This window comes from Lepisma saccharinum, chromosome 21 (assembly GCF_977018435.1).
Source record: "Lepisma saccharinum chromosome 21, izLepSacc3.1, whole genome shotgun sequence".
NCBI classification, from domain to species: Eukaryota; Metazoa; Arthropoda; class Insecta; order Zygentoma; family Lepismatidae; genus Lepisma; species Lepisma saccharinum.
Genome location: NC_139249.1, coordinates 1,689,501 through 1,712,901, shown reverse-complemented (window position 1 = coordinate 1,712,901; position 23,401 = coordinate 1,689,501). Strand labels below are relative to the sequence as shown.

At 39.1% G+C, this 23,401-nt stretch overlaps 1 protein-coding gene and 1 long non-coding RNA gene across 2 annotated transcripts in view; one reads left to right on the top strand and one right to left on the bottom strand.

Moving 5' to 3' along the window:
* The window catches only part of LOC146003891 (uncharacterized), a 98,204-nt gene extending 93,926 nt beyond the window's left edge, over window positions 1-4,278 (bottom strand). The window contains exon 1 of the long non-coding RNA XR_014443865.1: window positions 4,196-4,278. This is a non-coding gene — a long non-coding RNA (uncharacterized LOC146003891). The remainder of the gene's footprint in view (window positions 1-4,195) is intronic.
* The window catches only part of LOC146003890 (beta-1,3-galactosyltransferase 1-like), a 73,588-nt gene extending 51,050 nt beyond the window's left edge, over window positions 1-22,538 (top strand). Inside the window, exons 2-3 of the mRNA XM_083142358.1 lie at window positions 9,511-10,187; window positions 22,131-22,538. Of these exons, the coding sequence (XP_082998484.1) occupies window positions 9,511-10,187; window positions 22,131-22,495 (1,042 nt within the window). The 3' untranslated portion in view covers window positions 22,496-22,538. The remainder of the gene's footprint in view (window positions 1-9,510; window positions 10,188-22,130) is intronic.
* Window positions 22,539-23,401: the final 863 nt, after the last annotated feature.

Below are 23,401 nucleotides of genomic sequence, written 5' to 3'. Positions count from 1 at the left end.
CTTACTATTATGTTTGTGGCAGTTTCAATTTTAAAAGTGGACTCAAATTTGAACTTGTCTTGATTAATTATGTTTGATTTTTGTTATTGAGCATTGCTTTTCTGCCACTTTTGGCTAATCGCGATCATGAGGGTGAGTAATGATATGATGAAAATTATGAAGGGACACTCACAAAGAACACCCGTGCTCAGGCTGGGATTTGAACCCGGGACACCTGGCGTCTTAGCGTGCGCTAAACACTCCGTTATGGAGGTCGGCAAACCTGAACTTGTCAACAACGCCAAAGTATTTTCAAGTCAATTTCAATTTTATGACTTGTAAAGTAATAATAATAACAATAGAAGTAAAATAGGCTATAAGTTGCTATGAATTAATTGCAAGATATGAAATCTTACTCTGCCCCCTGAGGAAAAACCTAGTGGGCAGGCTTGACCCTTCGGACTGAAATCTTATATCTGGACCACCGAGGCGGCATTATTTTGATTCCTTATCGCTCAGATTACAAGAAACTGCCTGCAATGGCAAATGGGATATTCTGATTATCATCTGCTAGTAGCCTAATTTATCAAATGAAAAAGGATGACACTGCATGGCGAAAGGTCGCAGAAAGAAGGGTTTGTTTTCCCTTGCAGCTTTTTCATAGCATTCCGGGCACTTCCCTCGTAAGCAGAAGCACGAAAGATGATTGATAAACTTGGCTGTGGGATCCCACGATGTTAATTATAGCATAAACTTTCAAGATTTACGGCATCCGTTGGTTAGGTCCGTTAGGTGCGACGGAATATGGCGGAGTTATTGGAATGGCTGGGAAGGCGGGTGGGCCTCCTGCCAAGAGATACAAATTCCTTCTTCGCATGAAATGTAACGACGGATCTTCAGCCAACGCCTCGCTGAAAACACACCGACTTAATCTTGTCATCTCCTTCTCTGTAGGCACTTCAAAGAAAAAGAGCTAAGTGGAAAATTCTTGCTTCCAGAACAAGCGCTTTGTTAGCTAGTTATAGAGCAACGCTGACAAACAGACAAAAAGGAAAATTGAACAAAGAGTAGATACATAAAAATGCAAGAAAACGCAGGTAGTAAGACATTTAGCATGGTTGAGACTAGGGGGGTGGAAATTAATTCCGAAATTGAACTTTCTTCTTCTATAAACCACGTATTGCACGACTGCTGAAAATTTATATTTGATTACACTACGTACGTCACTTTCCTAGCGTTTTAAAACATTAATCTGACAATGAGGATGAATGATATTAGATTAAATTGACGAAGGGGTAGGCAAAAACGTTCGGAGGTGAAATCACGAAAAAAGAAACAATCATGGATTTTTACATTTTAGACAGGCTGTTCACCGAATTAATAAACTTCAAATGTCAGCTTCTTTTTTAAATTTGGTATTGGCAAGATCCATAATGGGCAGTTTACTATAGAGTGCAACAAGTGATCAGATGGCTGCATTGAACTCTGTATATAGAATGGATAGTTATGTTCATTTGCTACCAGATTTATTATAGTCCAGGTGATGTTATAGGGCAGGCACGTCAGCGCCGTCACGCGGCCGGTGCAAACATGTTAAATGCTGGCTTCTCTTCTGGATGTTTGTTAACGCTTGCAAATATTCCGACTTTTCATTGCTGGTAAATTGTATCTTAAATATCAACCGTGTTATCTGTTTAAAATCACACGTAGCTGAAAAAAATACCACTTTCTCGTAAACCAATGAGCGTTAACTTCCTTTTATTGCCTCACCTGTGCAATGTACGTACACTCGCGTTGGACAATCGACAAATTGAAGACTAGTGTTCGGCACTGGTATCACCACTTCTAAATGCAGCCAAATGCTGACAGGTGATTTCAATCTTTTCGCAAAACATATTCGTCAAGGTATTTCAAAGATTGATGAATGTAGCATTGCTCTTACCCACGATGCATTGCAGAAACGCTTAACCTTTCCTTTCCTCGTGGCAAACTGAAAAGTAAGACAACTTTCTTCTCCAGCCCGAAGAGGAAGATCGCATCGCATGGCAGGGTGTTACGTAAGCGAAATGACACGTTCTTGGGCACGCGGCTGTGTAATTATTCACGTCCCTTTCCCCGCTCCTGCATGTGGAAGGTTGCATCGTTGCCAACCACACGAATATTTACCAAAGCAGGATTTTTTTTTCACATTCGGCTATATTCACCACCTTCTTACCAAGTGTCACTTCCTTCGAATTCATTAGGCTTTTCAGGAATAGAAAATGATAATTTAATTACCTACTTGAAAAGCACCCCCCCCCCTCTCTTGCAAAGAATATTCTCATTTCTTCTAAACGTATAGCGGCAGGCATGTTTTACGCAACATGTGCCTGCATGATTTTAAAAAACTATAACAAAAAATAATTTCGACGTAGGTTTACACTCCATACACAAGCGCACGCTGCATCAGTAGGTAAATATATCTCCGAGTCGACGTGAAGTATAGACCTCATGAGATTGATTGATTTGTTTTATTTTACTTCGCTTTTTGTGCCACTTTTGGCTAATTTGCGAAGATGGGGATGAGTGATGATATGATGACATTGATGAATGGATACTCATAAACATCCATGCCCAGGCCGGGATTCGAACCCGGGACCCCTGAGACTATTACATTCCTCTCAACTTTAATTTCCATTCCCTTTCACTTTGGAGTTGTTGAGAGTTATAATTTCTGCTTGCATTTCTCGTTTGTAGTAGCTTTTAGCACTAATCGCGACGATGAAGATGTGTGATGATGAAAGGGTTACCCTGAATCAAACTCTGATCCTTCCTTTGTGTAGAGAGAATGAGTCGACCACTGAACGCGCCTGGCCACAGCATCCGCCGCAAAAGGTTGAAAAACACCCCAAAATTCAACCTGAATATAACCTACGCTCAAAAAAAAGGTAAAGGTAAAGTGCTCCCCTGTGCATAGCACCATGCCATGAAGGCATATAGGGGGTGTGGGGGTAACGCCCCACACTTTCTTGATCCGGTCGTGAGTGGGGGTGATGTGATCAGCATCACGCCCCTGACCGCCTTTAGCCCCCAGGGTTTCCCCCAGGTACCCATGTTATTCGACGCTGGGTGGACGCCGGGGCCGCTTCCATCGTTAGAAAAGTTCCCGGATTTGAACCGGCCGGGGATCGAACCCGGGACCTTTAGCATGGTAGTCAGACGCGTTACCGACTGAGCCACCGCGGCCACTAAAGTAAAAAATGCAACCTCTCCCTTTTTTCTCTCCCAACTTTCAGAAACATGAAAAAACCCGAAGATGCGTACGATGGTAAAATATAGTTCTGATTATTAAAAAAAAAAAAAAGGAGTCATGCCTATCCACTCCCCCTTTACCAGGGTTGTTAAATGGTCCAGGAATTTTAAATAAATTAATTTTTGGTCCAAGAGAAAAAATCAGCAAGCGTGAATGCCGCAGTGGCGTCTCCTGAACGCATACGGTGCATGCTGTGCATTCGTCAATCGTGGGAAAAAGGACAGCTTGCTCTGCGACGACATTCATGAGCATTTCTACATTCTAATTTCTTCATATAGGAGAAGTATTTATTTTACACGAGAGCTCTGAACTAAGCTTATATTACATTTCTTGGATATGAAGTGACGCATGCATCAATTGTGGGAAAATAATTATTACTTTCTTTCACTTCAGATCCAAGAAATGTAATATAAGCTTAGTTGAGCGCTCTCGTGTAAAATAAATACTTCTCCTATATGAAGAAATTAGAATGTAGAAATGCTCATGAATGTCGTCGCAGAGCAAGCTGTCCTTTTTCCCACAATTGACGCATGCGTTCACGAGACTCCTCTGATGAATGGGTTCTGAACCGTAAAGAATCTTTTTTGTCTGTAAAGTAGAACATTTTTCCAAATCAGTTTTAATACGGTCCAACTTACGTACTGAAATGAAACAATAAGCAACTTTATTTAAAGTGTGGAGAAAAAAAGTAAGTTCTAGTCCTGTTGCGGAACCCAATAGAACCAATTAGAATTTATGCGTTCCTGGACTTGTAACAACCCTGCGTATACGGCCATTGCACTTCTCTTACAAAATTCCTGGACACGCTGCTGTCTACATAATACACACAGTTAACCACACATTTCACGCATAAAATAAAAGGAAAAAGGACGCCTAAAGTCAAAGCACAGCAAGAGCCTGGAAGAAAATGGAGCTGGTACTTACCGTATCCTGTGTTTCATGCTACGTTTTCAACCGCCGCCCATCCATGATTCTAGCGGATCCTATTCCTTTAGAGAGGTCCCAACCAGTGTTGCCTCAATATGAGGGCACAATTTCCCTTTCCAAGGGGCAAAATTTCCCTTTTTGGACAAATTTTTCCCTTCACCTAAGCAAATCATACAATAATAATAATGATAAGTATTAGTAGTGGAAGTAGCAGTAGCTGAAATTATCATTATTAGTGGTGGTGGAAGCAGTAGTAGTATTTCCGTTGGTCCATGTCCGTGTGAATAAAAAATGTTAAATTTTTCACATATATGTCACTTTCATCGCTTCCTGACCAGATGTCCCAGATTTGGATCCTGGTCAGGAATCCATTTAATCGTTAATCCTCATCGTTACTATTATTCGAAGGTGCAGAAAAGCGATGTACGTAACAGAAATATAAATAGATACAGGTTATCTTCAAGGGAGCAGATAAAAGAACAGAAGAAATGAAAATGTGAATATGAAACTGGAACTTAACATCAACTGTAATAATGTTGTCAAATGTCTTAAAATTTCCCTGAAATTGTGGTATTTTTCATCGAAATTCCCTTTTCCCTTTTGGCTAAAATTTCTGTCCGAATATCCCTGCAAAAGGGAAATTTCCCTTCATGTGACAACACTGGTCCCAACGGCGGTAGGCTGATCGTGGCAACTGTAACGAAAAAATCAAAACTAATGTCGAACGCGTAATCAACACTTCAAAGCGAAACTGAGTGAAAATTCATCAAATATCAAACTCTTAGGTGGTATCATTGTGTATTTTCTGCTACACTGTACAGAGTTTCCCGGAACAAAGTGCTAATGTAGTTTCTTACTGTGTACCGACTACACCTGCACGGGTGCCCGTACTTGCGTAAATACTTGAGTGAATGTCACCCACTCTAGTAATGATGCAATCGTTTTACACTTTCTCGTTAAGGAACCAAATAGGCATTTACCCTAAAATTCTAGTTCTGTTTACAAGTTTTAAACCTTGTTTATACTTTTATTTGTCTAATGCTGCTATAGTAGCTACCAAGTGGCCGTAATTAAAGTTTAGGTTAGTGAACGTGATGTTGTTCACTGTGCACCAGATTTCAGCGCCACATTTTCCCCTGGTGGTGAAAACTTGAACTACTTTTTTCGTCAGCATTCTCTTCCTCACGGTCTCCTGGGCATGGATGTTCTTTGTGAGTGTCCCTTCATGAATTTCATAACCATTCATCCTCATCGTCGCGACAAAAATACGAATTATGGCAGTATGCAACCGTTATGTAAGTAAATCGGCAGTGTAAATCTGAAAATTTACCAGTGGGAGAATATTTCATATTTTAAAGCACAGGAATCATATACATAGCACGCGCCTAAGGCTAAAAATTTGCAACCAGAAAGTGACATTCGGCCTCATCCTCCCCTAGAAATAGCACCGTAGGTTGTGTGTGTGCGTGTACAATTGAACCTTCCTTCGACGTCTAAAATGAAATGAGCCCAAGGTGCGAAATAATTGAAAACTGGTGGGGGAGGAAGATCATAATTTACAAATGCACATGAGTGAATTATATTATACATATTTATTATGTTATATATATATATATATATATATATATATATATATATATATATATATATATATATATATATAACACAGTAGCAAACTAATTCCTTTACTGGTTGAAAAAAAATAATAAAATAGAAAATAGTTGAAATGGTTTTACGAGTGCAAGTTTTATATTTTTTATATTTGGTTTCTATCAAATCATTATACGGCGCACGCTTTTAGAAGGAACATGAGTTCGGCCAATACCCAGCCAGTGCTACTGCGCTGTTGCCAAACTAACTGCTAGCGCAAGGGCAGGACAGAAAATTCGCGATGGGTCCATTATTTTGATAATGCATGCACAGTATACTCGTATATGAGTACAGTGAAATAATATAATGAATATTTCTACACAGGATTATAATATCATTATCACTGTAGCCTATAAGAGAAACCCATACCTGAAAGAAGCTTGAAGCTATTTATTCATCACCGCTCTCGTCGTCTTCCTCGGTCTCCGTGTCACTGATTTCACTCATTTCCGAGTCACTCTCCTGGAGGTTAATGGTTAGATTTTACACCCTTGGTGCCTGTACTACTGGTGCTAGGTATTATTTAAAATAAAAAAGAACACACGGAACACACACTATTGCACGAAAGGGCTGTATTTAATCTTTTCACAAACTGTTCTTCGTGGCCCACGAGTGAACGATGAGCGAAAAATTTTACACCGGCCTTGCTACGAAAACGCTGAACTCAAACTGACCCAGACTTTCAATGTTCGAGAACGCCCAGGACAATGAAGGGTCATTGTTTATATCGAGGCGAATTTAACACCCACAGTTTTCCCTAGACACAACAACTCAGCTGCGTCAATACGGTGGCAACGAAAAAACAGGCGGAAGGAAATGAAAGGTGATGTTTCCCTTGTTTCTTTTAGGAACGATAACTCCGGCTGTAGGCGACGGAAATTCATGGGACTTGGACAGTCAGGTTCAAAATGTATTTCTCCATCTTATGATGAACCTTAATGTGGCGAATTTTATGAATACTTCTTGCGCGCAAGAAAAATACAGAACACGCCTTTTAACTTCCGCGCCGCAGTCTCCTAACTGTACAACGTTGCGCTCCTGCCATTGGCTGATCGCCACGCACACCCTCTGCGTGGCCCCGCCCGATATCGCTTCTAAAAGCGTGCGTCGTATAGAGTTCGTACTTATGTATATTTATCTTGCATTCTTGTTGACTTCTATTGTGTATATATTGTTAATGGTCGAGAGAGAAAGGGAGTATGCAACATCCACAAACACACAAAGGCAGACATTTTTTCGTTCTGTTGTGTGCATTTTCAGATATTATCTTTACTAAATTTAAACAAAATTGCTTTTCTCTGTTCGTATAACAAAATCTCCCCCCGGAAATGTTTGGTTTGGGAGATTTTTTTTAGGACAAGATTGTTGGTGGAAAAGAAATTTCCCTGACCCCCTCCCTCCCAGGATTTCGCACCTGGTCCCACCCTTTCCGGACAAGTCTGAAACTAACAAAAGTCAATCAACACAATAAATGACAATCCTCCCTCTTCACTGAAACAACAGAACGGGTGGCAGCTAAAGAAACGATCTCGCACGACGAGGTGAAAAATTCCTGCATCATTTAAAGATGTCAGCATTGCATTCTTTCTTTCTTTATGTACAGCCAAATTATCCACCGCCACTTCCATTCCTTCTCATTCTACTGCATCGCGTATTGTTTTAAGGAATGGAATTCTCTTGATGCCAAACAGATATAGTTCTCTGCTCATTGATATTTTAATTTTAACTCATGATCGTCGCATTGTGGAAAACAGACTGAATGAATGTAATGGACGATTCGCCTAATATTTCTTTTGTTGTTGGGTGGACAGTGCAAATTGTCCATCAACATGTTCGTGCACTTTATTTGACCCAATAAGAGCTTCAAGAATTACACGAAAGCTCAAAACACGCTATTGACAACTTCTGCACCAGCATACATAAAAATCCATCGCTTAAAAACACATAGGATGTAAGAGAAAAATTAATGAAAATAGTCATGGACAATTTGGCACGGTAATACTCAAGGATCCCACTGTACCACATCGTCTTTAACTGCTGTCATAAACTGCAACACATCAATACTCTCTCTCTATGTTGATGACTTATTGTCCTACATGAAAGACGCCGAACTAGATTCTTGCTGTTTGGTAATACAACAAACTTCTAAACACAGCAACAGATTACAGATATGCTTTGAAGTTGTTTACTAAATATACAATCTCTAATCAGTAACGGCGTCAGAAAAATATGAGTGGGGAGGCACAAAAGTGAGGGGACAGGTCAAGCGGGGCAGACGTTCTCACAGAAATAGTTTGGCCATTGCCTCTTGCGTCAACACATAGGTATATTTAACATGATATCACCACTTGTCTAATTATAAAATATTATAATATAAATTCAGTATGTTCATGCAGAGGATTCCGTTTCACTAATTATTCTGTTTCTTTGCAAATTTAGTTGCAGCTCGCAATCTTCATCCTAGCAGACATTCTTTAAGAGCAAATAGGTCCTCTCCGATGACGTAGTGGTAACGTCATAGCATTGTAATGATAACGTCATAGCATTGTAATGAAGGGGATCCAGGTTCGATACCTTGTGGAGGCACATAGTAATTCGTGTTCAACTTTAAACTCTAGGTCCAGTCCCGATTCCCTATCTGTGCAGCTTATAAAATGGACAAACTTCAAACTTAAAGAGATGAGAAAGTTAATTCCAAGTGAAATTTTATGTTGTTAAACTTGAATACCTTCGCTTACAACTGCAAAACTTCTACTTGTACAGCATGTTTCAAAAGACTCTTCGAAAATTTCTTATGCTATATTTTTCTCACGGAAAAGTGCATTTCTGGAAAAACAATTCTGTCAGTCTTCCGCCATTGATTAATTTATAAAAGTTTTTGTACGGAGTAAACTGATTATATTAAGCATGGAAGAATATCGGATGAGGCTTTAAAAGGCAGAAAACCCGGTGTAAATATCTCTTCTAGTAGTTTTCATGTTAGTTTGGTTTGCACGACTTGTGAAACACACTAAACTTCCTGTTTAGGCGTCACTATTTTTAAAGTATGTTGCTCGCGTAATTTTTCTAATAACCTTGTAACAAATAAAGTTTTCATTACCTTACATCTATGAACGTTGGCTGTTGAAGGATCTAGTACAGTCAACGGCAAAGATAATAGTAGGCAAATTGTCCACCGCTATTTTGAGTACTTCTTTATTCTACATCCTGCATTGTTTTGAGGAATGAAACTATGTTGGTTCAAAGCAGGCATTGTTCTCTGCTTATTGAAGTCATTATTTCAATTCATTGTCATCACATTGTGTAATTCAGACCGAATGAAAATGATGGTGGACAATTCGCCTACTGTTTCTTTCGGCGTTGGGTGTACATAGGGATGCACAAGTATTTCTCGGCAAATTGTCAATTCCTGTTTTCATTAATTTTTCTTTTGCATCTTACACGGTTTTAAGGATTGGATTGATATGTATGTTGGTGCTGATTTTGTGAGCAGCTTGTTTGGCTTTTTGTTTCAATTCTTCAAGCTCTCGTTGCCTAAAAGAAAGAGTATAAACGTGGTGATGGACAATTTGCTTGTTAATACTTATGGATCTTATTACGAATAACACCTTTAAAAAGGTACAAAGCACATAATTACTGGATATATTTTCTTTTTCTTCCAGGAAAACGATGAATCTGTGGAACAGCCGAACAGGTCGTCTTCCAGTGGCTTGGATAGGAGTCTGTGGATTGGTCGTTATCGCTCTGTGCATCTTGCTGTTCGCCAACGAAACCCCACCCTTCACAGCAACACCTGACGCAGTACAAACGGACAATCTCAAGAAGAATCTAGTGTCAGAAGAACCTCAAAACAGTATTAGTTACCAGAAACTGCTTGCCAGAATAGACGGAGATGATGACGTGGTTAATCCACATAACTTCGCTTACATCATCAACGAAAAGAACATATGCGGGAAGGCGGAACAAGTGAATTTATTTATTTTCGTGTCTTCGAACGTCGATCACTTCGTCGAAAGGCAGGCCATTCGCGAGACGTGGGGGGCCAAGGGGGAACTAGATGCGTTGGGGGCGAAGCTCCTGTTTGTTTTGGGTGCAACCCGGAAGGCGGAAGTGCAGTCTCGTGTGCTGGAAGAGAGTGCCAAGTTCCACGATGTCATCCAGGAGGATTTTGTGGACAGCTACGTTAACCTGACGCTGAAGACTGTGATGGCCCTCAAGTGGGCCTCGATCCACTGTCCCCAGCTGTCGTTCTTCTTCAAAACAGACGATGACATCTTCGTCAACGTTCCTCTTCTTGCATCTCACGTGACCAAACAGGGACAGAAGCGGTGGATAACTGGTTGGTTGCTTATTGTATCTCATTTCAGCAGTTAATTACAGTAAATGGGCATCTTGAGTTGATTTTTGTTATTTAGCGTCGCTTTTTTACAATCACTTTTGGCGAATCGCAACGATGAGAATGAGTGATGATGAAATTGACGAAGGGACACTCACCACACTCCATGCCCAGGCTGGGATTCGAACGCGGATCCCCTGGTGTCGTAGTGCGCTGCGATAACCGCTCCGTCACGCATATCGGCTAAATGGGCATCTGGAACGTGGTCCTAAAATTCGTAGGAACAATATGCATTCTTCAGAGACTATGCGCGCACCTATATTTTTTCAGTCCCAAGACTTAGGAACATAAACCACTGTCTCTTGAGTGTGCATTCACACAATGATTTATTTCTCCACACACCACCAACACATGGGAAACAGGGGTCAGGTGCCCGGGCCCTCCAGTTCTCGTTTGCTTCCCCCTATAAGGGGCCTAATGTATAACTTCAACATGATTTCATTTTGTGACAAAATATTATTTGTGTACTGGAAATTTCATAAATTAATCAAGGATTATGTGCGAGAACATTAGCTCCTCACATTCTCATTCTAATTTACTTTATTTAAGACTATCTGATTACCCGGCGTTGCCCTGGTGTTTTATGAATTCTAGCTATAGCGTAGAATGTAACTAATTTTATTTACAGGTATTTAAAAGCATAAGTACAGTATACAAATTATAAAGTAATATATTTTACACATTCACTATAATATAAATTTAACAACAATTTATCAACAACATTTTTAGTTTCCCCTCCAGGAGCAAGAATAAATAAATTAAACGGCATTGGCAGTGTCACTATTCATCTTAGCGACCCCAAAAACTATAGATTCCACACTAATATCGGCCGTTTTACATGTCATCCCTTTCCCCCACCCCCCTAGGGGTGCCAGAGGTGTTTTGGAGTTGAACGGCACTCATCCCCATCTTCGCAAATTAGCCAAAAGTGGCACAAAAAGCGAAGTAAAATATAGAAAATGAATCAATATGCTAATGAAACTGAAATTCTTCATTTCTGCCTGATTTTAGCACAACAACGATGTTTGGTAATTTTAAAAGAACGGCTTCTTCAACGGAGGGTCAATGACATATATGGACGACTGGAGGATTTTTGCCATGGAGAAGGAAGCAAGGCAAGGCATTTATTTGTCCACGGAGAGGGGTCGAGCTTAAGTTACCACAGTGACAGTGATTAAGGGGGCAGCTTCCCCCCCCACTTTTCGCCACTTTTTCCTCCACAATATGCTAAACCTTATCTACAAAGGTAAATATATCGGTTTCGCTCCCCTAGTTTTGGAACCCAATCGCCGCCACTGAGTTACCATGTTCCTGTAACGCTCTTATAATTATTAACATAAATGGCCGTGACTGAAATGTAATTTTAGATTGACATCCATTGTTCTAAGTCCACTTTATGCACATATAGGCTAATCGGGACTGACCTACCGTTTAAAGTGGGATCAGAACCACCATGTGCCTCGAACTCTGGATCCCTTGATTTCAATGCACAACCAATTGAGGTACAAAATTTAGTTATTAATCAAGTGTCAAACACGTTGTATAGGTGACAACTGCTGAGTTTTCAGGTTGTGTGCGTTGGGTAAAATAAAGAAATCTATACTATGCAACCTAAAGTTCTGTAATTTGAACACAATAAATACGAAAGCATGTAGTCACTTTCATGTAATTACCAATTCATCTTTTTTGGACTGCGTCACTTTCCCGAAAAAGTTCCGTTGCCTTGTTACCCCTCTTTTCATATGCGTTCGGGACAGAACTTACTTTCCGTCTACCAAGATGCTGTGACGTCAAGACAGAATGCTAAGTGCACAGCAATTTCTTAGTTAAAATCCCTTGGGCCGCACTGTCCCCAACAACGAACTACAACATTTCTTCGCGAATTTTTTGACTGTTCGTAACAGTATTTGAAAAAGTCTGAAACGGTACGTTTACTAGAACAAATAGAATGAATTAACAAGGAAACTACCGTCCGTCACGATACAACTCGCCTTAAATAATTGCCCGAGAACGACCTGATGATACGCCAATGGTGTTTTGCACCCTGGATATGAAAGCATTGCTCTTTATGGAGACCTTATATGCACCATATTTAATCCATTAGATGAAGAAAAGATCTTCAATATCAACAGTAAGTCTAAAATTTACATGGAAATTTTGGTGGGAGGATTGAGTATTAAATTTAAAGGGGGAGCATTACTGAATTGAATGTGAAGTTTTATACTACAGCTGCATTCCAAGACATAAGCGATGTTCTCGATATTCATTAATAAAGTCACTTCTTAGCATACAATGCTTAGTGTTAGTATGCATGCTGCTTAATTTAAAGCAGATGCATAATTTGGAACAAAAATATATCGAATCCGCATTTCTAACTTCTTGTCACAAGAAAATTGTACTTTTACAAGTTACATTTGAACTGAAGATAAAATCCACGTAATTTTTGTTACGAGTTAATAAAATATATTTACCCCCAAGAAAACGTGGGCCGGGGGGGGGGGGTGAGTACTTTGAAAGAGAAAGAGAATCCGAATTATATTATTACCCTGAGCTTAAGAATGTCTAGCTAGGGTTCTGTAACGTGTCGCAAAACAATAATTGAATCGGTCATATGGCTGGAGCATGTTATTTGGTTTGCCAAGGTTGAATTTTTTATCTTTATCTTAAGCTGGGTAACAATTTGTGTTAAATACTGAAATTGTGAGTTTTATAAACCCACTCACAAACACTATTTATATGCATATTTACATAATTAATTTACTACTTAACCAATTAATGTGCTAGCTTTAAGTATTTTTCCAAAATCAAACAATTAAAAAGTATGGACAGTTTAACATGGTATTTCATTCAAATAAACATCATTTATTAAGAATTCACCAAAAATATTTGGGGGATTATGATGAACGATTTTATGGGCGGTCTTAAGTGATGGGCATCCCTGTTTATGGAGGAGGGGCATATCAAGTAGTAGTTAGTGTTCAGTAAAGCTGAGAAAAAAGTTACTTTCGGTAGACACGCTGTCGTAATTAAATACTTTGTGGGGATTACGATATGATTTGAGGGCGCCAATGATATGATTATTTGGGGGACATATATATATATATATATATATATATATATATGATATGATTTGGGGGACGGGACGCATGACATGATTTTGGGGGGGATTGCGCCATTGGTCTTGGGGGGGGGAATGGGCACCCCTGTATTTTAATATTACTAATTGAAAAGTGATTAGAACAAAAGTTTCGTTATGGCTATAGTACGAAACCAACAGTTTGACAGGCCCCTTTTACTTCGATGCCTTTATCTCCGCTATGAATCTACCCAATAATACAATACGCTGCATCAAACAATGTTATTTGACAAACATATAATGTATTGTTATACGTAGATACCAGTGTGTGAGAATCTTCAGTAAACCACGGTCACACACGTAACTTAACGTGGAACGAATGTTAATCATAGAGCATAGTAACAAACTTACAAGAACTTAAATAATTGTATAAAGTATATAAATACTTACGTCTTGGATCTTCATTACATAATTTTCCTGTCTTAGACGTCAAACTGATAATACTGAGCGATATTGCTGGATAAGCAAAAACTTTTTAAACTTTTGGCACAGAAAGGACCTATGTGAAAGTTAAAAATCCCATTGTAATTCTAACAACCTCCTGACGAACAGGCTCATTCAAACCACCTCGCAATCTGGTTAAGTCACACAACTGCCACCAGAGGGTGGTGCTGTATAAATATGGACATCGCTCGCAAAGAAAAATCCAGGAGAGGAGAGGTGGTCAAAAGCGTCCTACACACACACTACATCGGGAGCAGTGATAGACGCATAGTTTCTCACAGTTTCCCCCTACTCCATATTGGAAACAACCATTCAACTAAAAAAACAATGGACAGCAACTTAGCTTGATCTACATTCGGGCGCAATTGCACGAATCCTTATCAAGACTTCGCTGACCTATTTATGCCAAACAAGCTCGGGACAGGGAACCAGTTTCTTCCTTACGTCTACCTTACACTCAGTTCCGTACCCAGGGGAGGGGCCATGTTCCCCCCTCTCAAACTATGAAATATTTAAATGTGAACCTATAAAATGTTACGAAAATAACATCGACAATTTTTCAAAAATTGTTAAAATTTCAATTTATTCCTTGCACAAGTAAATGTGTTTGCTGTGTAAAAAATATGTTTGCTGTGTAAAAAATGTGTTTGCTGTGTAAAGAGGCAGACTCCAGAAGACGGCAGCGTGCAATACGTATTTCGAATTTTAGCTTTATAAACATTGATGTAATGATACTGAACGTCCCGATTTAATCGGGACAGTTGAACCCTTTCCCTACTTTTTTCGAACTGCAATTGTGATGCGAAAATGTATCGTATTTTAAAACTCACATTTAGACATGTTCTTTATTTTAATGATGTGTAGCTTAATTACTAACACGTATAATTTAATTTATAAATATATATTTTTTAAAACATAGAATTATCATGTTTTACTCAGTGGTCCTGGTATAAGAAAAGAAAGTTGGCCTCCCGTGGGGATGTGGTAAGCATATCGCGCTACGAAGCCAAGGATCCCGGGTTCGAATCCTAGCCTGGGCATCAGGGGCGGCGCCAGAAATTTTCGACCGGGTGGGCAGGAGCTCCATATTGATAGATTAGGGTGGGCTGTATAAATGTAAGACCATATATAGTACATATGTGTATGTAAGACGTATGTATCCCCCCTCTCTCTCTCTTACACTCCCGATTTTCCTCTTACTTCTTTTCCATTTCCATTTCTTGTTTTCCTCTTTATTCTTTTCTAATCTATTCTCACATCTTGTTCCATTTCCTTTCGCTTTGTCTCTGATGGACACAATTATTTCAAGGAAGTGTTTAATCATGCGCAGCCATACATTCTAATCACATTCTTTCATGCATGTTAATACAGTGAAATAAATGTGAATTAGGTTTAATCTTGTGTTGTAAATACGAGGCACATACTTGATTTTATGTATTCGGCGACAATAATAGAAGGTGCGATGGTAGACAATCGTGAAGTCTCTCGTAATTTGCATGTTCCTGAGCATAGTATTTTCATCGTATGAGTTTTTGATTGAAAGAGTTTTCTTACTCCTTTGGGGTCACTTTTCTTAGTTTACAAGGTTTGCACAACTGACAAACCTATCTGAATGTTTGTAGTAGCAGCGATTGGGTGCCAACATTTGAGGTGCAAGTTCAATATACTTTTTCTTGGTAGAAAAGGCTTAGCATAAAAAGGCCATAGTGCGGGGGCAAAAAGTGGCAAAATGTGGCGAGGGAACTGCATTCCCCACTTTCCTAATCGCCGCCACTGAATGTTTGGATTAAAATGAACATCTTATTAGGAATGATTTAAAACACACACGGAAAACCAATACTTTGCTCATTGTTCATGAAGTATTCATAGGCTAATGAAAAGCTATTTTGAGAAAATATCACTCATGATTAATAAACAAGTAAGATTGAAGATTCTGTTCAGAAATGAAGAGATTATTAGCTAAGTTGTAATTCGTTTCCTGAACTGTCATGTTACTAATACGGGAGAAGCAAGCAATACACGTATGGTTACATGAACATATTTTTTGAGGTAACAAAATGATTTAGGACACAAGGAATTCATCGAAGTTGATCACCGTAACAGCAATAATTCATCTATTTTTCGGGTTGTATGGCGTGACCATTTCGAACACACTAGAATGTCAACCTCTATCCTGTGCAGCATACCATGGAAACTTTATTCTTTCAGGGCAACGAGTCCCTGGCGCCTGGAACCACTGTCAAAGTAATAATTTATGAGGGCTTGTATTTTGAGTGTCAGCGTATGTTTGTTTTCGCCCCTTCGTTACTTTCATCTAAACAGCGTTTCATTAGTGGATCAGGCAGCTAATTCCGTGAACAATGACGTTGTTTTCCGAAAGTCGCAAATATTTGTCTCAGACAATCACCCTCTAAAATGGACGCATCTTCTGTGGTGATAAAATGCCACGTTTGGTACGAGTTCTTTCTTTCTGTATATTTTTCCCTAATGGCATAACGCTGTCGTATTATAATCAAGAGGTCCTGTGTTCGACTCCCCCTTCCTTTGATGGAAGCACAATGCACACTGGTTCGCACTACACGTTAAACTGTAGGTTTAGTACCGATTAGCCTATCTGAGCAAAAAAGTGGGCTCACAAACAAACTAACAAAATCGTCTTTTATAAACTTCGTGACATAACTTTTTTTTCTTTACTTCAGCTGCATCTACAGATTCTGACATTTTTGGCTGATTCATGTGGCTAAATTTATGTGTCGAACGAGGATTTCTAAATATGATAAGCCACTCATTAGCAATTGGATAATTCTGTAGCTTTTTCCATACATAACTGGTTTATTAAAATTTATTCACTTTGGTATTGTAGTGATTATTGTGATTCCTTCTTATTAGTAGAATGAATATAAAGTTGATATTTCACATACCATATTGATATTTGAAGATGACAGGTATATAAAAATTGTAATGAAATAAAAAAGGGACACTTCTGGAATTTCAATGCAGAGCTAATTAAAATTATATTATGCTCTCTAGCATACTTAAACTCGAAGGTTTATGGCTGTAGCAACACAGGCCTTCCATCTGTCCCTATCCGGGGCAAGATCAATCCAATCTTTCCCATCCTTACCGATTTCTTTTAGGTCCATCCCAACGTTATCCCTCCATCCTCGTCTTAGCCTTTCTACTGGTCTCTTACCATCAAGTTTCCCAACAAGAATCCTGTAAAATATTCTTTCCTCTGCCACTCGTGTCACATGGCCTGCCCATCTAAGTCTTATTGATTAAATTATTGTAATAATAATTAAAAAGTCGAAATAATTTATTGTGCTGGAGGAAGTAACGCTAAGATTTTTATTTGTTTATTTGGAGATTATTTTAACCATACTCAGGCCGGGATATATATATGTATGTGGAGACCCGGAGTTACAGTCATCAAGTTCACCCTAAATTCTGATCTAATCTTGATCATACCCTGCATAATTTTGAGCCTCCTAAGCCTACTAGCTGCTTTTAATCATGGAAGTATTCATTTGATCACAGTTTTTGTTTCAATAGCTCTAGTAATTACTTTCACCTTCTAATAACAAAATTGGCTACTTATGTGTTGATAATATGTGAATATTTGTAGCATAGATAATATTCACAAGTTAAATATACATGTTATGAACACCAGAATACACTTATATATTGAATCATTCATATATCCCCAAGTATATGTACTTATTGAATTTGATTGGGTGGGCACAGGAATTTTTGGGTGGGCGCTTGCCCACCCGTGCCCACCCCTGTCGCCGTCCCTGCTGGGCATAGGCATTCTTTGTGTGTTCCTTCTTCAATTTCATCGCCGCAATTAGACAACTTCGCAGACAAGCAAAGCAAAATAACCTAATTTAATCAACCTCACAGCGTTTCTGATCTTCAGTTTGTTTCACATTTTCACATAAACGCTCCCCCCCCCAAAAAAAAATCCTGCGTACGACCCTCATACGTAGCAACATATACAAAATAAAGATATATTAGTCTTGCATTTGTGTTTTAAGTGTGAAATCTTATTGATCATTATTATTAATGACTATAAAGCAAGAATGAAATAAAATCTAACACTTAATAAAAACATCTCAACTATTTTGTAATCTCTTCACATTATATATAAACACATTTTCGGATATAACCCCCCCCCCTAAAAAATCCTGGGTACAAGCCTGCTTACACTAATTTGTTATCACCTGTTAATTGATGTGTGGTTTTAAGTCCACTTTATGCACAGAAAGGCTAATCGGGACTGGACCTACAGTTTTAAAGTGGAATCCGAACCACTGTGCCATGTGCCTCCTCACGACCAGGACCCCTTGATCACAAGGCGACGATGTTACCACTACACCATCGGGGAGGCACGTTATCACCTGTTAAAAACAAAACAACAACAACACTGGGATGAATGGGAAACAATGCGTCAACAACATGGGCGAACAGAAATAAAGTTCATTTAGTTAGTATTCGAACAGAATAATCAAAGTAAAAAAAAATGCATTGGATGGAAACCATTGAGTGGAAAATACAGGAACAAGGTTGAATTCTACCATCCCATCCAAAGAACAAATAGTTTCACAGTTTTGAAAGTTCTAATAATTACAGTTGTAGGATAGAGGTCACACAACACACTTTATATATAAAAAAAAAAAAACCTAACATTTAAAGCCTTTTCTTGAACGAGACGTGCAAAGGTTAATATCAAAATGCATTCAGACACTAACTGCATAAAATGCAAAAGAAATAATGGAAAATAGTAGTTCTGGTATACACTCGTTTGGTTATTATTTCTAATAAAATTTATTTTTGTTAGTTTAATAATCATATTTTTTATTGTATAATAACATTTATAAACTTGGCAATAATACTTATTATTTATATACTATTCAACTATTATCATTTGCCCCCTCCCCCCGCAAAAATTTCTGGCAACGCCCATAGTTAACATGGTGGTACACGTAGGTTTCCGCCAGACGATCTTAGTTTCCATTCCAGAGACGTCGCCAGAGGGTGTGGGAGTCTCTGTAACTGATCTGCCCCCCACCCTAAAAAAATATTCCAATTATTCATCTGATTAAGTATGGTGCACCTAGTCAGTGCTCAAGTTAACGGGGGCTGCGGGGGTGTTGTCGGGGATTTCCCCCACAAAGAATATATAATTGAAAGCATAGAGTATACTATTTCTTAATCATGGAACAAGCACCACCGCTACATGATAAAATATCAGATCATAGCAAGAGTAGATTTCTTGTAAATTGTGTACGAATTATTTCGGGAAGAAAAAAAGGGGGGAAATGAAGTGTTTAAAATTATTCTTGTTAATGTTCTCACAAGATTTAATGACTTGAGTTAGGACAGGAACACTGTTCTAAGGTAAAGGTATAGTTTAGTGTAGTGACTGGTTTGAGTTTTTAAGTCCACTTTTCTGCACAGATAGGCTAATTTGGGTTGGACCTACAGTTTAAAGTGGGATCCGAACAACTATGCACCTCCAGCAGGTATCAAACCTGGGACCCTTTGAATACAAGGTGACGACGTTACCACTACACCCTCAGGGAGACTTTACTGACTGGTAATGTATGTAAATTTGTGTACCCAAAGAACCTACCCCAGAAATGAGATCACAAATACGCCACCGGGTAGGCATCCCGCAAAGCAAAAAGCTTAATTCCCACACTGCACCTAGTAGCAAAAGCAACTTGGAACCAGCTAAAGTAAATGAATTACTAAGAAAAATATACTCTGATTCCCCCTGCCCCACCTCATTGCACATACTGCAGAATGGTGCCAAGATGTAATTTTTTTCATATATTCAATATTTTAGAAAAATACACACACTGCATTTTACATTATTTCAAGAAAAATATATACCCCCCACAATGGTCCACACCATTATCTAATCCCTCTCTTGGACACCCCTTGCTCTCAATGAAGAGTTGACACACTGCTATATGTACAGTCAATGGCAAAGATAATTTTAAGCAAATTGTCCACCACTATTTTCATTACTTTTTTATTGTACATCCTGTGTTGTTTTAAGTAATTAAAGTACGAGTATGTTGGTTCGAAGAAGACATTGTTCTCGTCTTATTGACATCTTTATTTCAATTCATTGTCATCACAATGTGTAATACAGACCGAATTAAAATGGTGGTGGACAATTTGCCTACTGCTTCTTTCGCCGTTGGGTGTACCACTTCCCCAAGGTACGTAGTCCTTCCAATTTTCTGTAGCTTAGAGGAAGATTTAACATTATGAAAACCCTCCAAATTATTTATTTACGTGGGTCGTTCAATATATAACTTTCCGTATGCTGCAAAAAAAAAAAAAAAATTTAAGATACATTAGAAAACTATATATACACACGTGTAGGAGGATACTTCCTCACTTCTCCACATAATCCCCATAGAGATTCAGGCATTTGTCCCACCGTTGCACCAATTTGTCCATACCCTTTGCAAGAAAATCAGGCCTCTGGCTATTGAGCACTATTCTCACATTACGCTTCACTTCTTCATCTGTTTCGAAACGGTAACCTTGCAATTCAGACTAACACCGGAAAAAGATGGAAATCACTCGGTGCTAAATCGGGGCTGTATGGAGGGTGGGGCAGCCGTTCCCACCGCAATTCTTCAATTTTGTGGTGTGTTTGCACTGCTGAGTGGGGGCGAGCGTTATCGTCAAGAGGAATGACACCAGCTGACAGGAGACCTGGTCGCTTATGTCGAATTGCGTTTTTCAGTTTAACCAATGTTTGACAATAACGGTCAGCATTAATTGTTCTTCCTCGTTCCAAAAAGTCCATAAGCAGAACCCAGAAAACGGCATTGCAATTTGTCATGAATGATGTGATGGGCTGTTCCAACAGAAATGTTCAACCTTTCTGCAACCTCGCGTATCTTCACTCGACGGTTTTCTTGAATAAGTTCATCCACCTTCGCAATGTTCTCATCAGTAGTGGCACTCGAAGATCGCCCGGCTCGAACGTTGTCAAAAATGCACACCTGCCATCATCAAACAACTTGCACCAACGCCTAACTACTGTCATTACGGAATCACCATAAACAGCAACAATTTTTTTATGAATGGCACTAGGAGGTAAGCCATTCGCCCATTCATATCGAATGACAGAACGAACTTCTCCTTTACTCCAGCTTTCCAACACGCGTGCACCATCCATGCTTCTGAACTCCTTATGACGCGAGCCCACGTTTTCCGAACAACTATTTACTTTTCGCCCTTGAGCGCATGCGCCTTCACGTCTGATAACGAATCGATTGTTGTTCCTTGTAGACGAAGGATGGCGCTTGTCAACCATGTGCTTCTTTTTAATGGCATTGCTTTATACAATATTTTATAACACAGGGAAACTTATATATTGAACATCCCTAGTACATAGCTTTATATGTAGATTATACAGAAAACAGTATACATGTGTGTTGAAGGCATAGACGTCGGGAAGGGGGGGAGGGGGTAAGGTAAGCTAAGGGAAACAATCTACATATAGACTCTGCCGCAAGTAAACATTCCATACTAGGTAAGGTAAAGTTCCCCCTGCATACAGCACCATGCCTTGAAGGCACATTTAGGGCTCCTCATCATATTCTCAATCACATCCAAATTGGAGGTGATGTTACCAGCACCATGCTCCGACCACCTTTACTCTTCAGGATTGCCCCCAGGTATACATTTATTTGAGGCTGGGTGAGCCCCAGAGCAGGTAAAATTCCGACCATAGAACACCACCCCAAAAATCAAACCTGGGTCTTCCGAATGTTAGTCAGACACCCTACCAACTACACCACCGCGGCTCTTAAGTCCATATTGGAAAAAAATATTTTTCAGGAACTGACAAAGCATCAACAATAGATTGTTTTGTCTAAAAATGACTTGCCACAATATAAGAACCGTTAATTTTGAAATACCGTCTACATATAGATGCAAAAAAAGACCCATTTTTAGAGAGTCTGTATGTACGTAGCTCTGCCGCAGTTAATGGATTAATTGTGGATTTTAGAAACTTTCTTTCAGTTGTTATGTGAGAAAATTTCAGGGCTATCTATAACACTCAATGCATTATTTACATTTTAAAAATAGCAAAGAAAACAAAACGTAATTGGCACTTCCTTCCCTGTGCCAGATAAGTGACGAAATAAATTGGAATAGTACTGACAAAACATGTTTATAATAAGTTGAACTTTTAGATATAAACATTTTTTTACAGGGACAAAAGACCTGATGCCATTCCATATTGATGTTCACGTTCTTTCTTTCCACAGGTTGCATCAAACAGTACACTGCACCTAAGCCCATTCACCCAGAAGGAATAACGCCTCCAAACGCCCATCCGTTGTTTGTGGCTGGAGCTGGTTATGTTGTATCTGGAGATATTGTACCACACTTGTATAAAGCTTCCAAAAAGCTGAGGATGTTGAAGATCGAAGATGTGTTCATAACAGGACATTGTGCACGAGCCATCGGAGTCCACCCACCTCAACACAACCCTATGTTCAGCTGCGGAGCTATTGTGAAGGACGATTGCGAACTTGTTAACCGATTTACGGGCCACAAAATACGTCCAGAAAGGCAATACGCCATCTGGGAAAAGTTTACCAGTGATCCAAATCCATGCATGGATTTTTAACTTTATTTTGTATATTCACTTTTAAATACATATTTTTCACTTATTCTGCTGTTTAATTGAATACCCCATGTTATAATTTGAGTTGAGTTGATTAGATTTCAGAATAAAATATATTTTATCTATCTAGGTTACTCTTGTCCCTCCAACAACATTTTCACGACTCCTTCCTTAAATTCCTCACAGTATCATGTTTTTATTTCAAGTCTACTTTATGCACAGATAGGCTACTCAGGACTGGACCTATAGTTTTAAAGTGAAAACCGATCACTATGTGCCTTCAAACCCGAGCTCCTTTGATTACAAGGAAACAATGTTACCACTATGTCATCAGGGAAGCCCCATTCCTCACAGGATTGGCTTGATTTTATGGTCATTTTGGGGCTAAATTTACCATCACTGCCCCCTTGAACATCCTTCTTACATCTATTTCAATAACGAATGCTGAATAAATGTCTGAGTTGGTTAGTGTCTTCAAAATATTCAAGAAGTAAGAGTACATATTGAAACACTTGAAAGAAACAAGCCACGTGATTATTTACAAAAGCTGCAGTTGAAATCTCTCTGAAGCTACTTACATGTGTACAGTACACTTTCAGTTTTGAGACACATTTCAAGATTTGAGAACCCTCCAAACATGAATCTTGGATTTCGATCACAATCATGTGGGACGAATGGGAGAGGAAAGAAGAGGCGACAGGATTCTTGTTGGGAAACCTGATGGTAAGAGACCTGTAGGAAGGCCAAGATGAAGATGGAGGGATAACGTTGAGATGGGCATATTGGAAATTGATAAGGATGGAAAAGATTGAATTGATCTTGCCCAGGATAGGGACAGATGGAAGGCTTGCGTTGCTGCAGCCATAAACCTTCGGGTCTAATAAGGCTAGAGAGTTAGTTAGTGTTAAC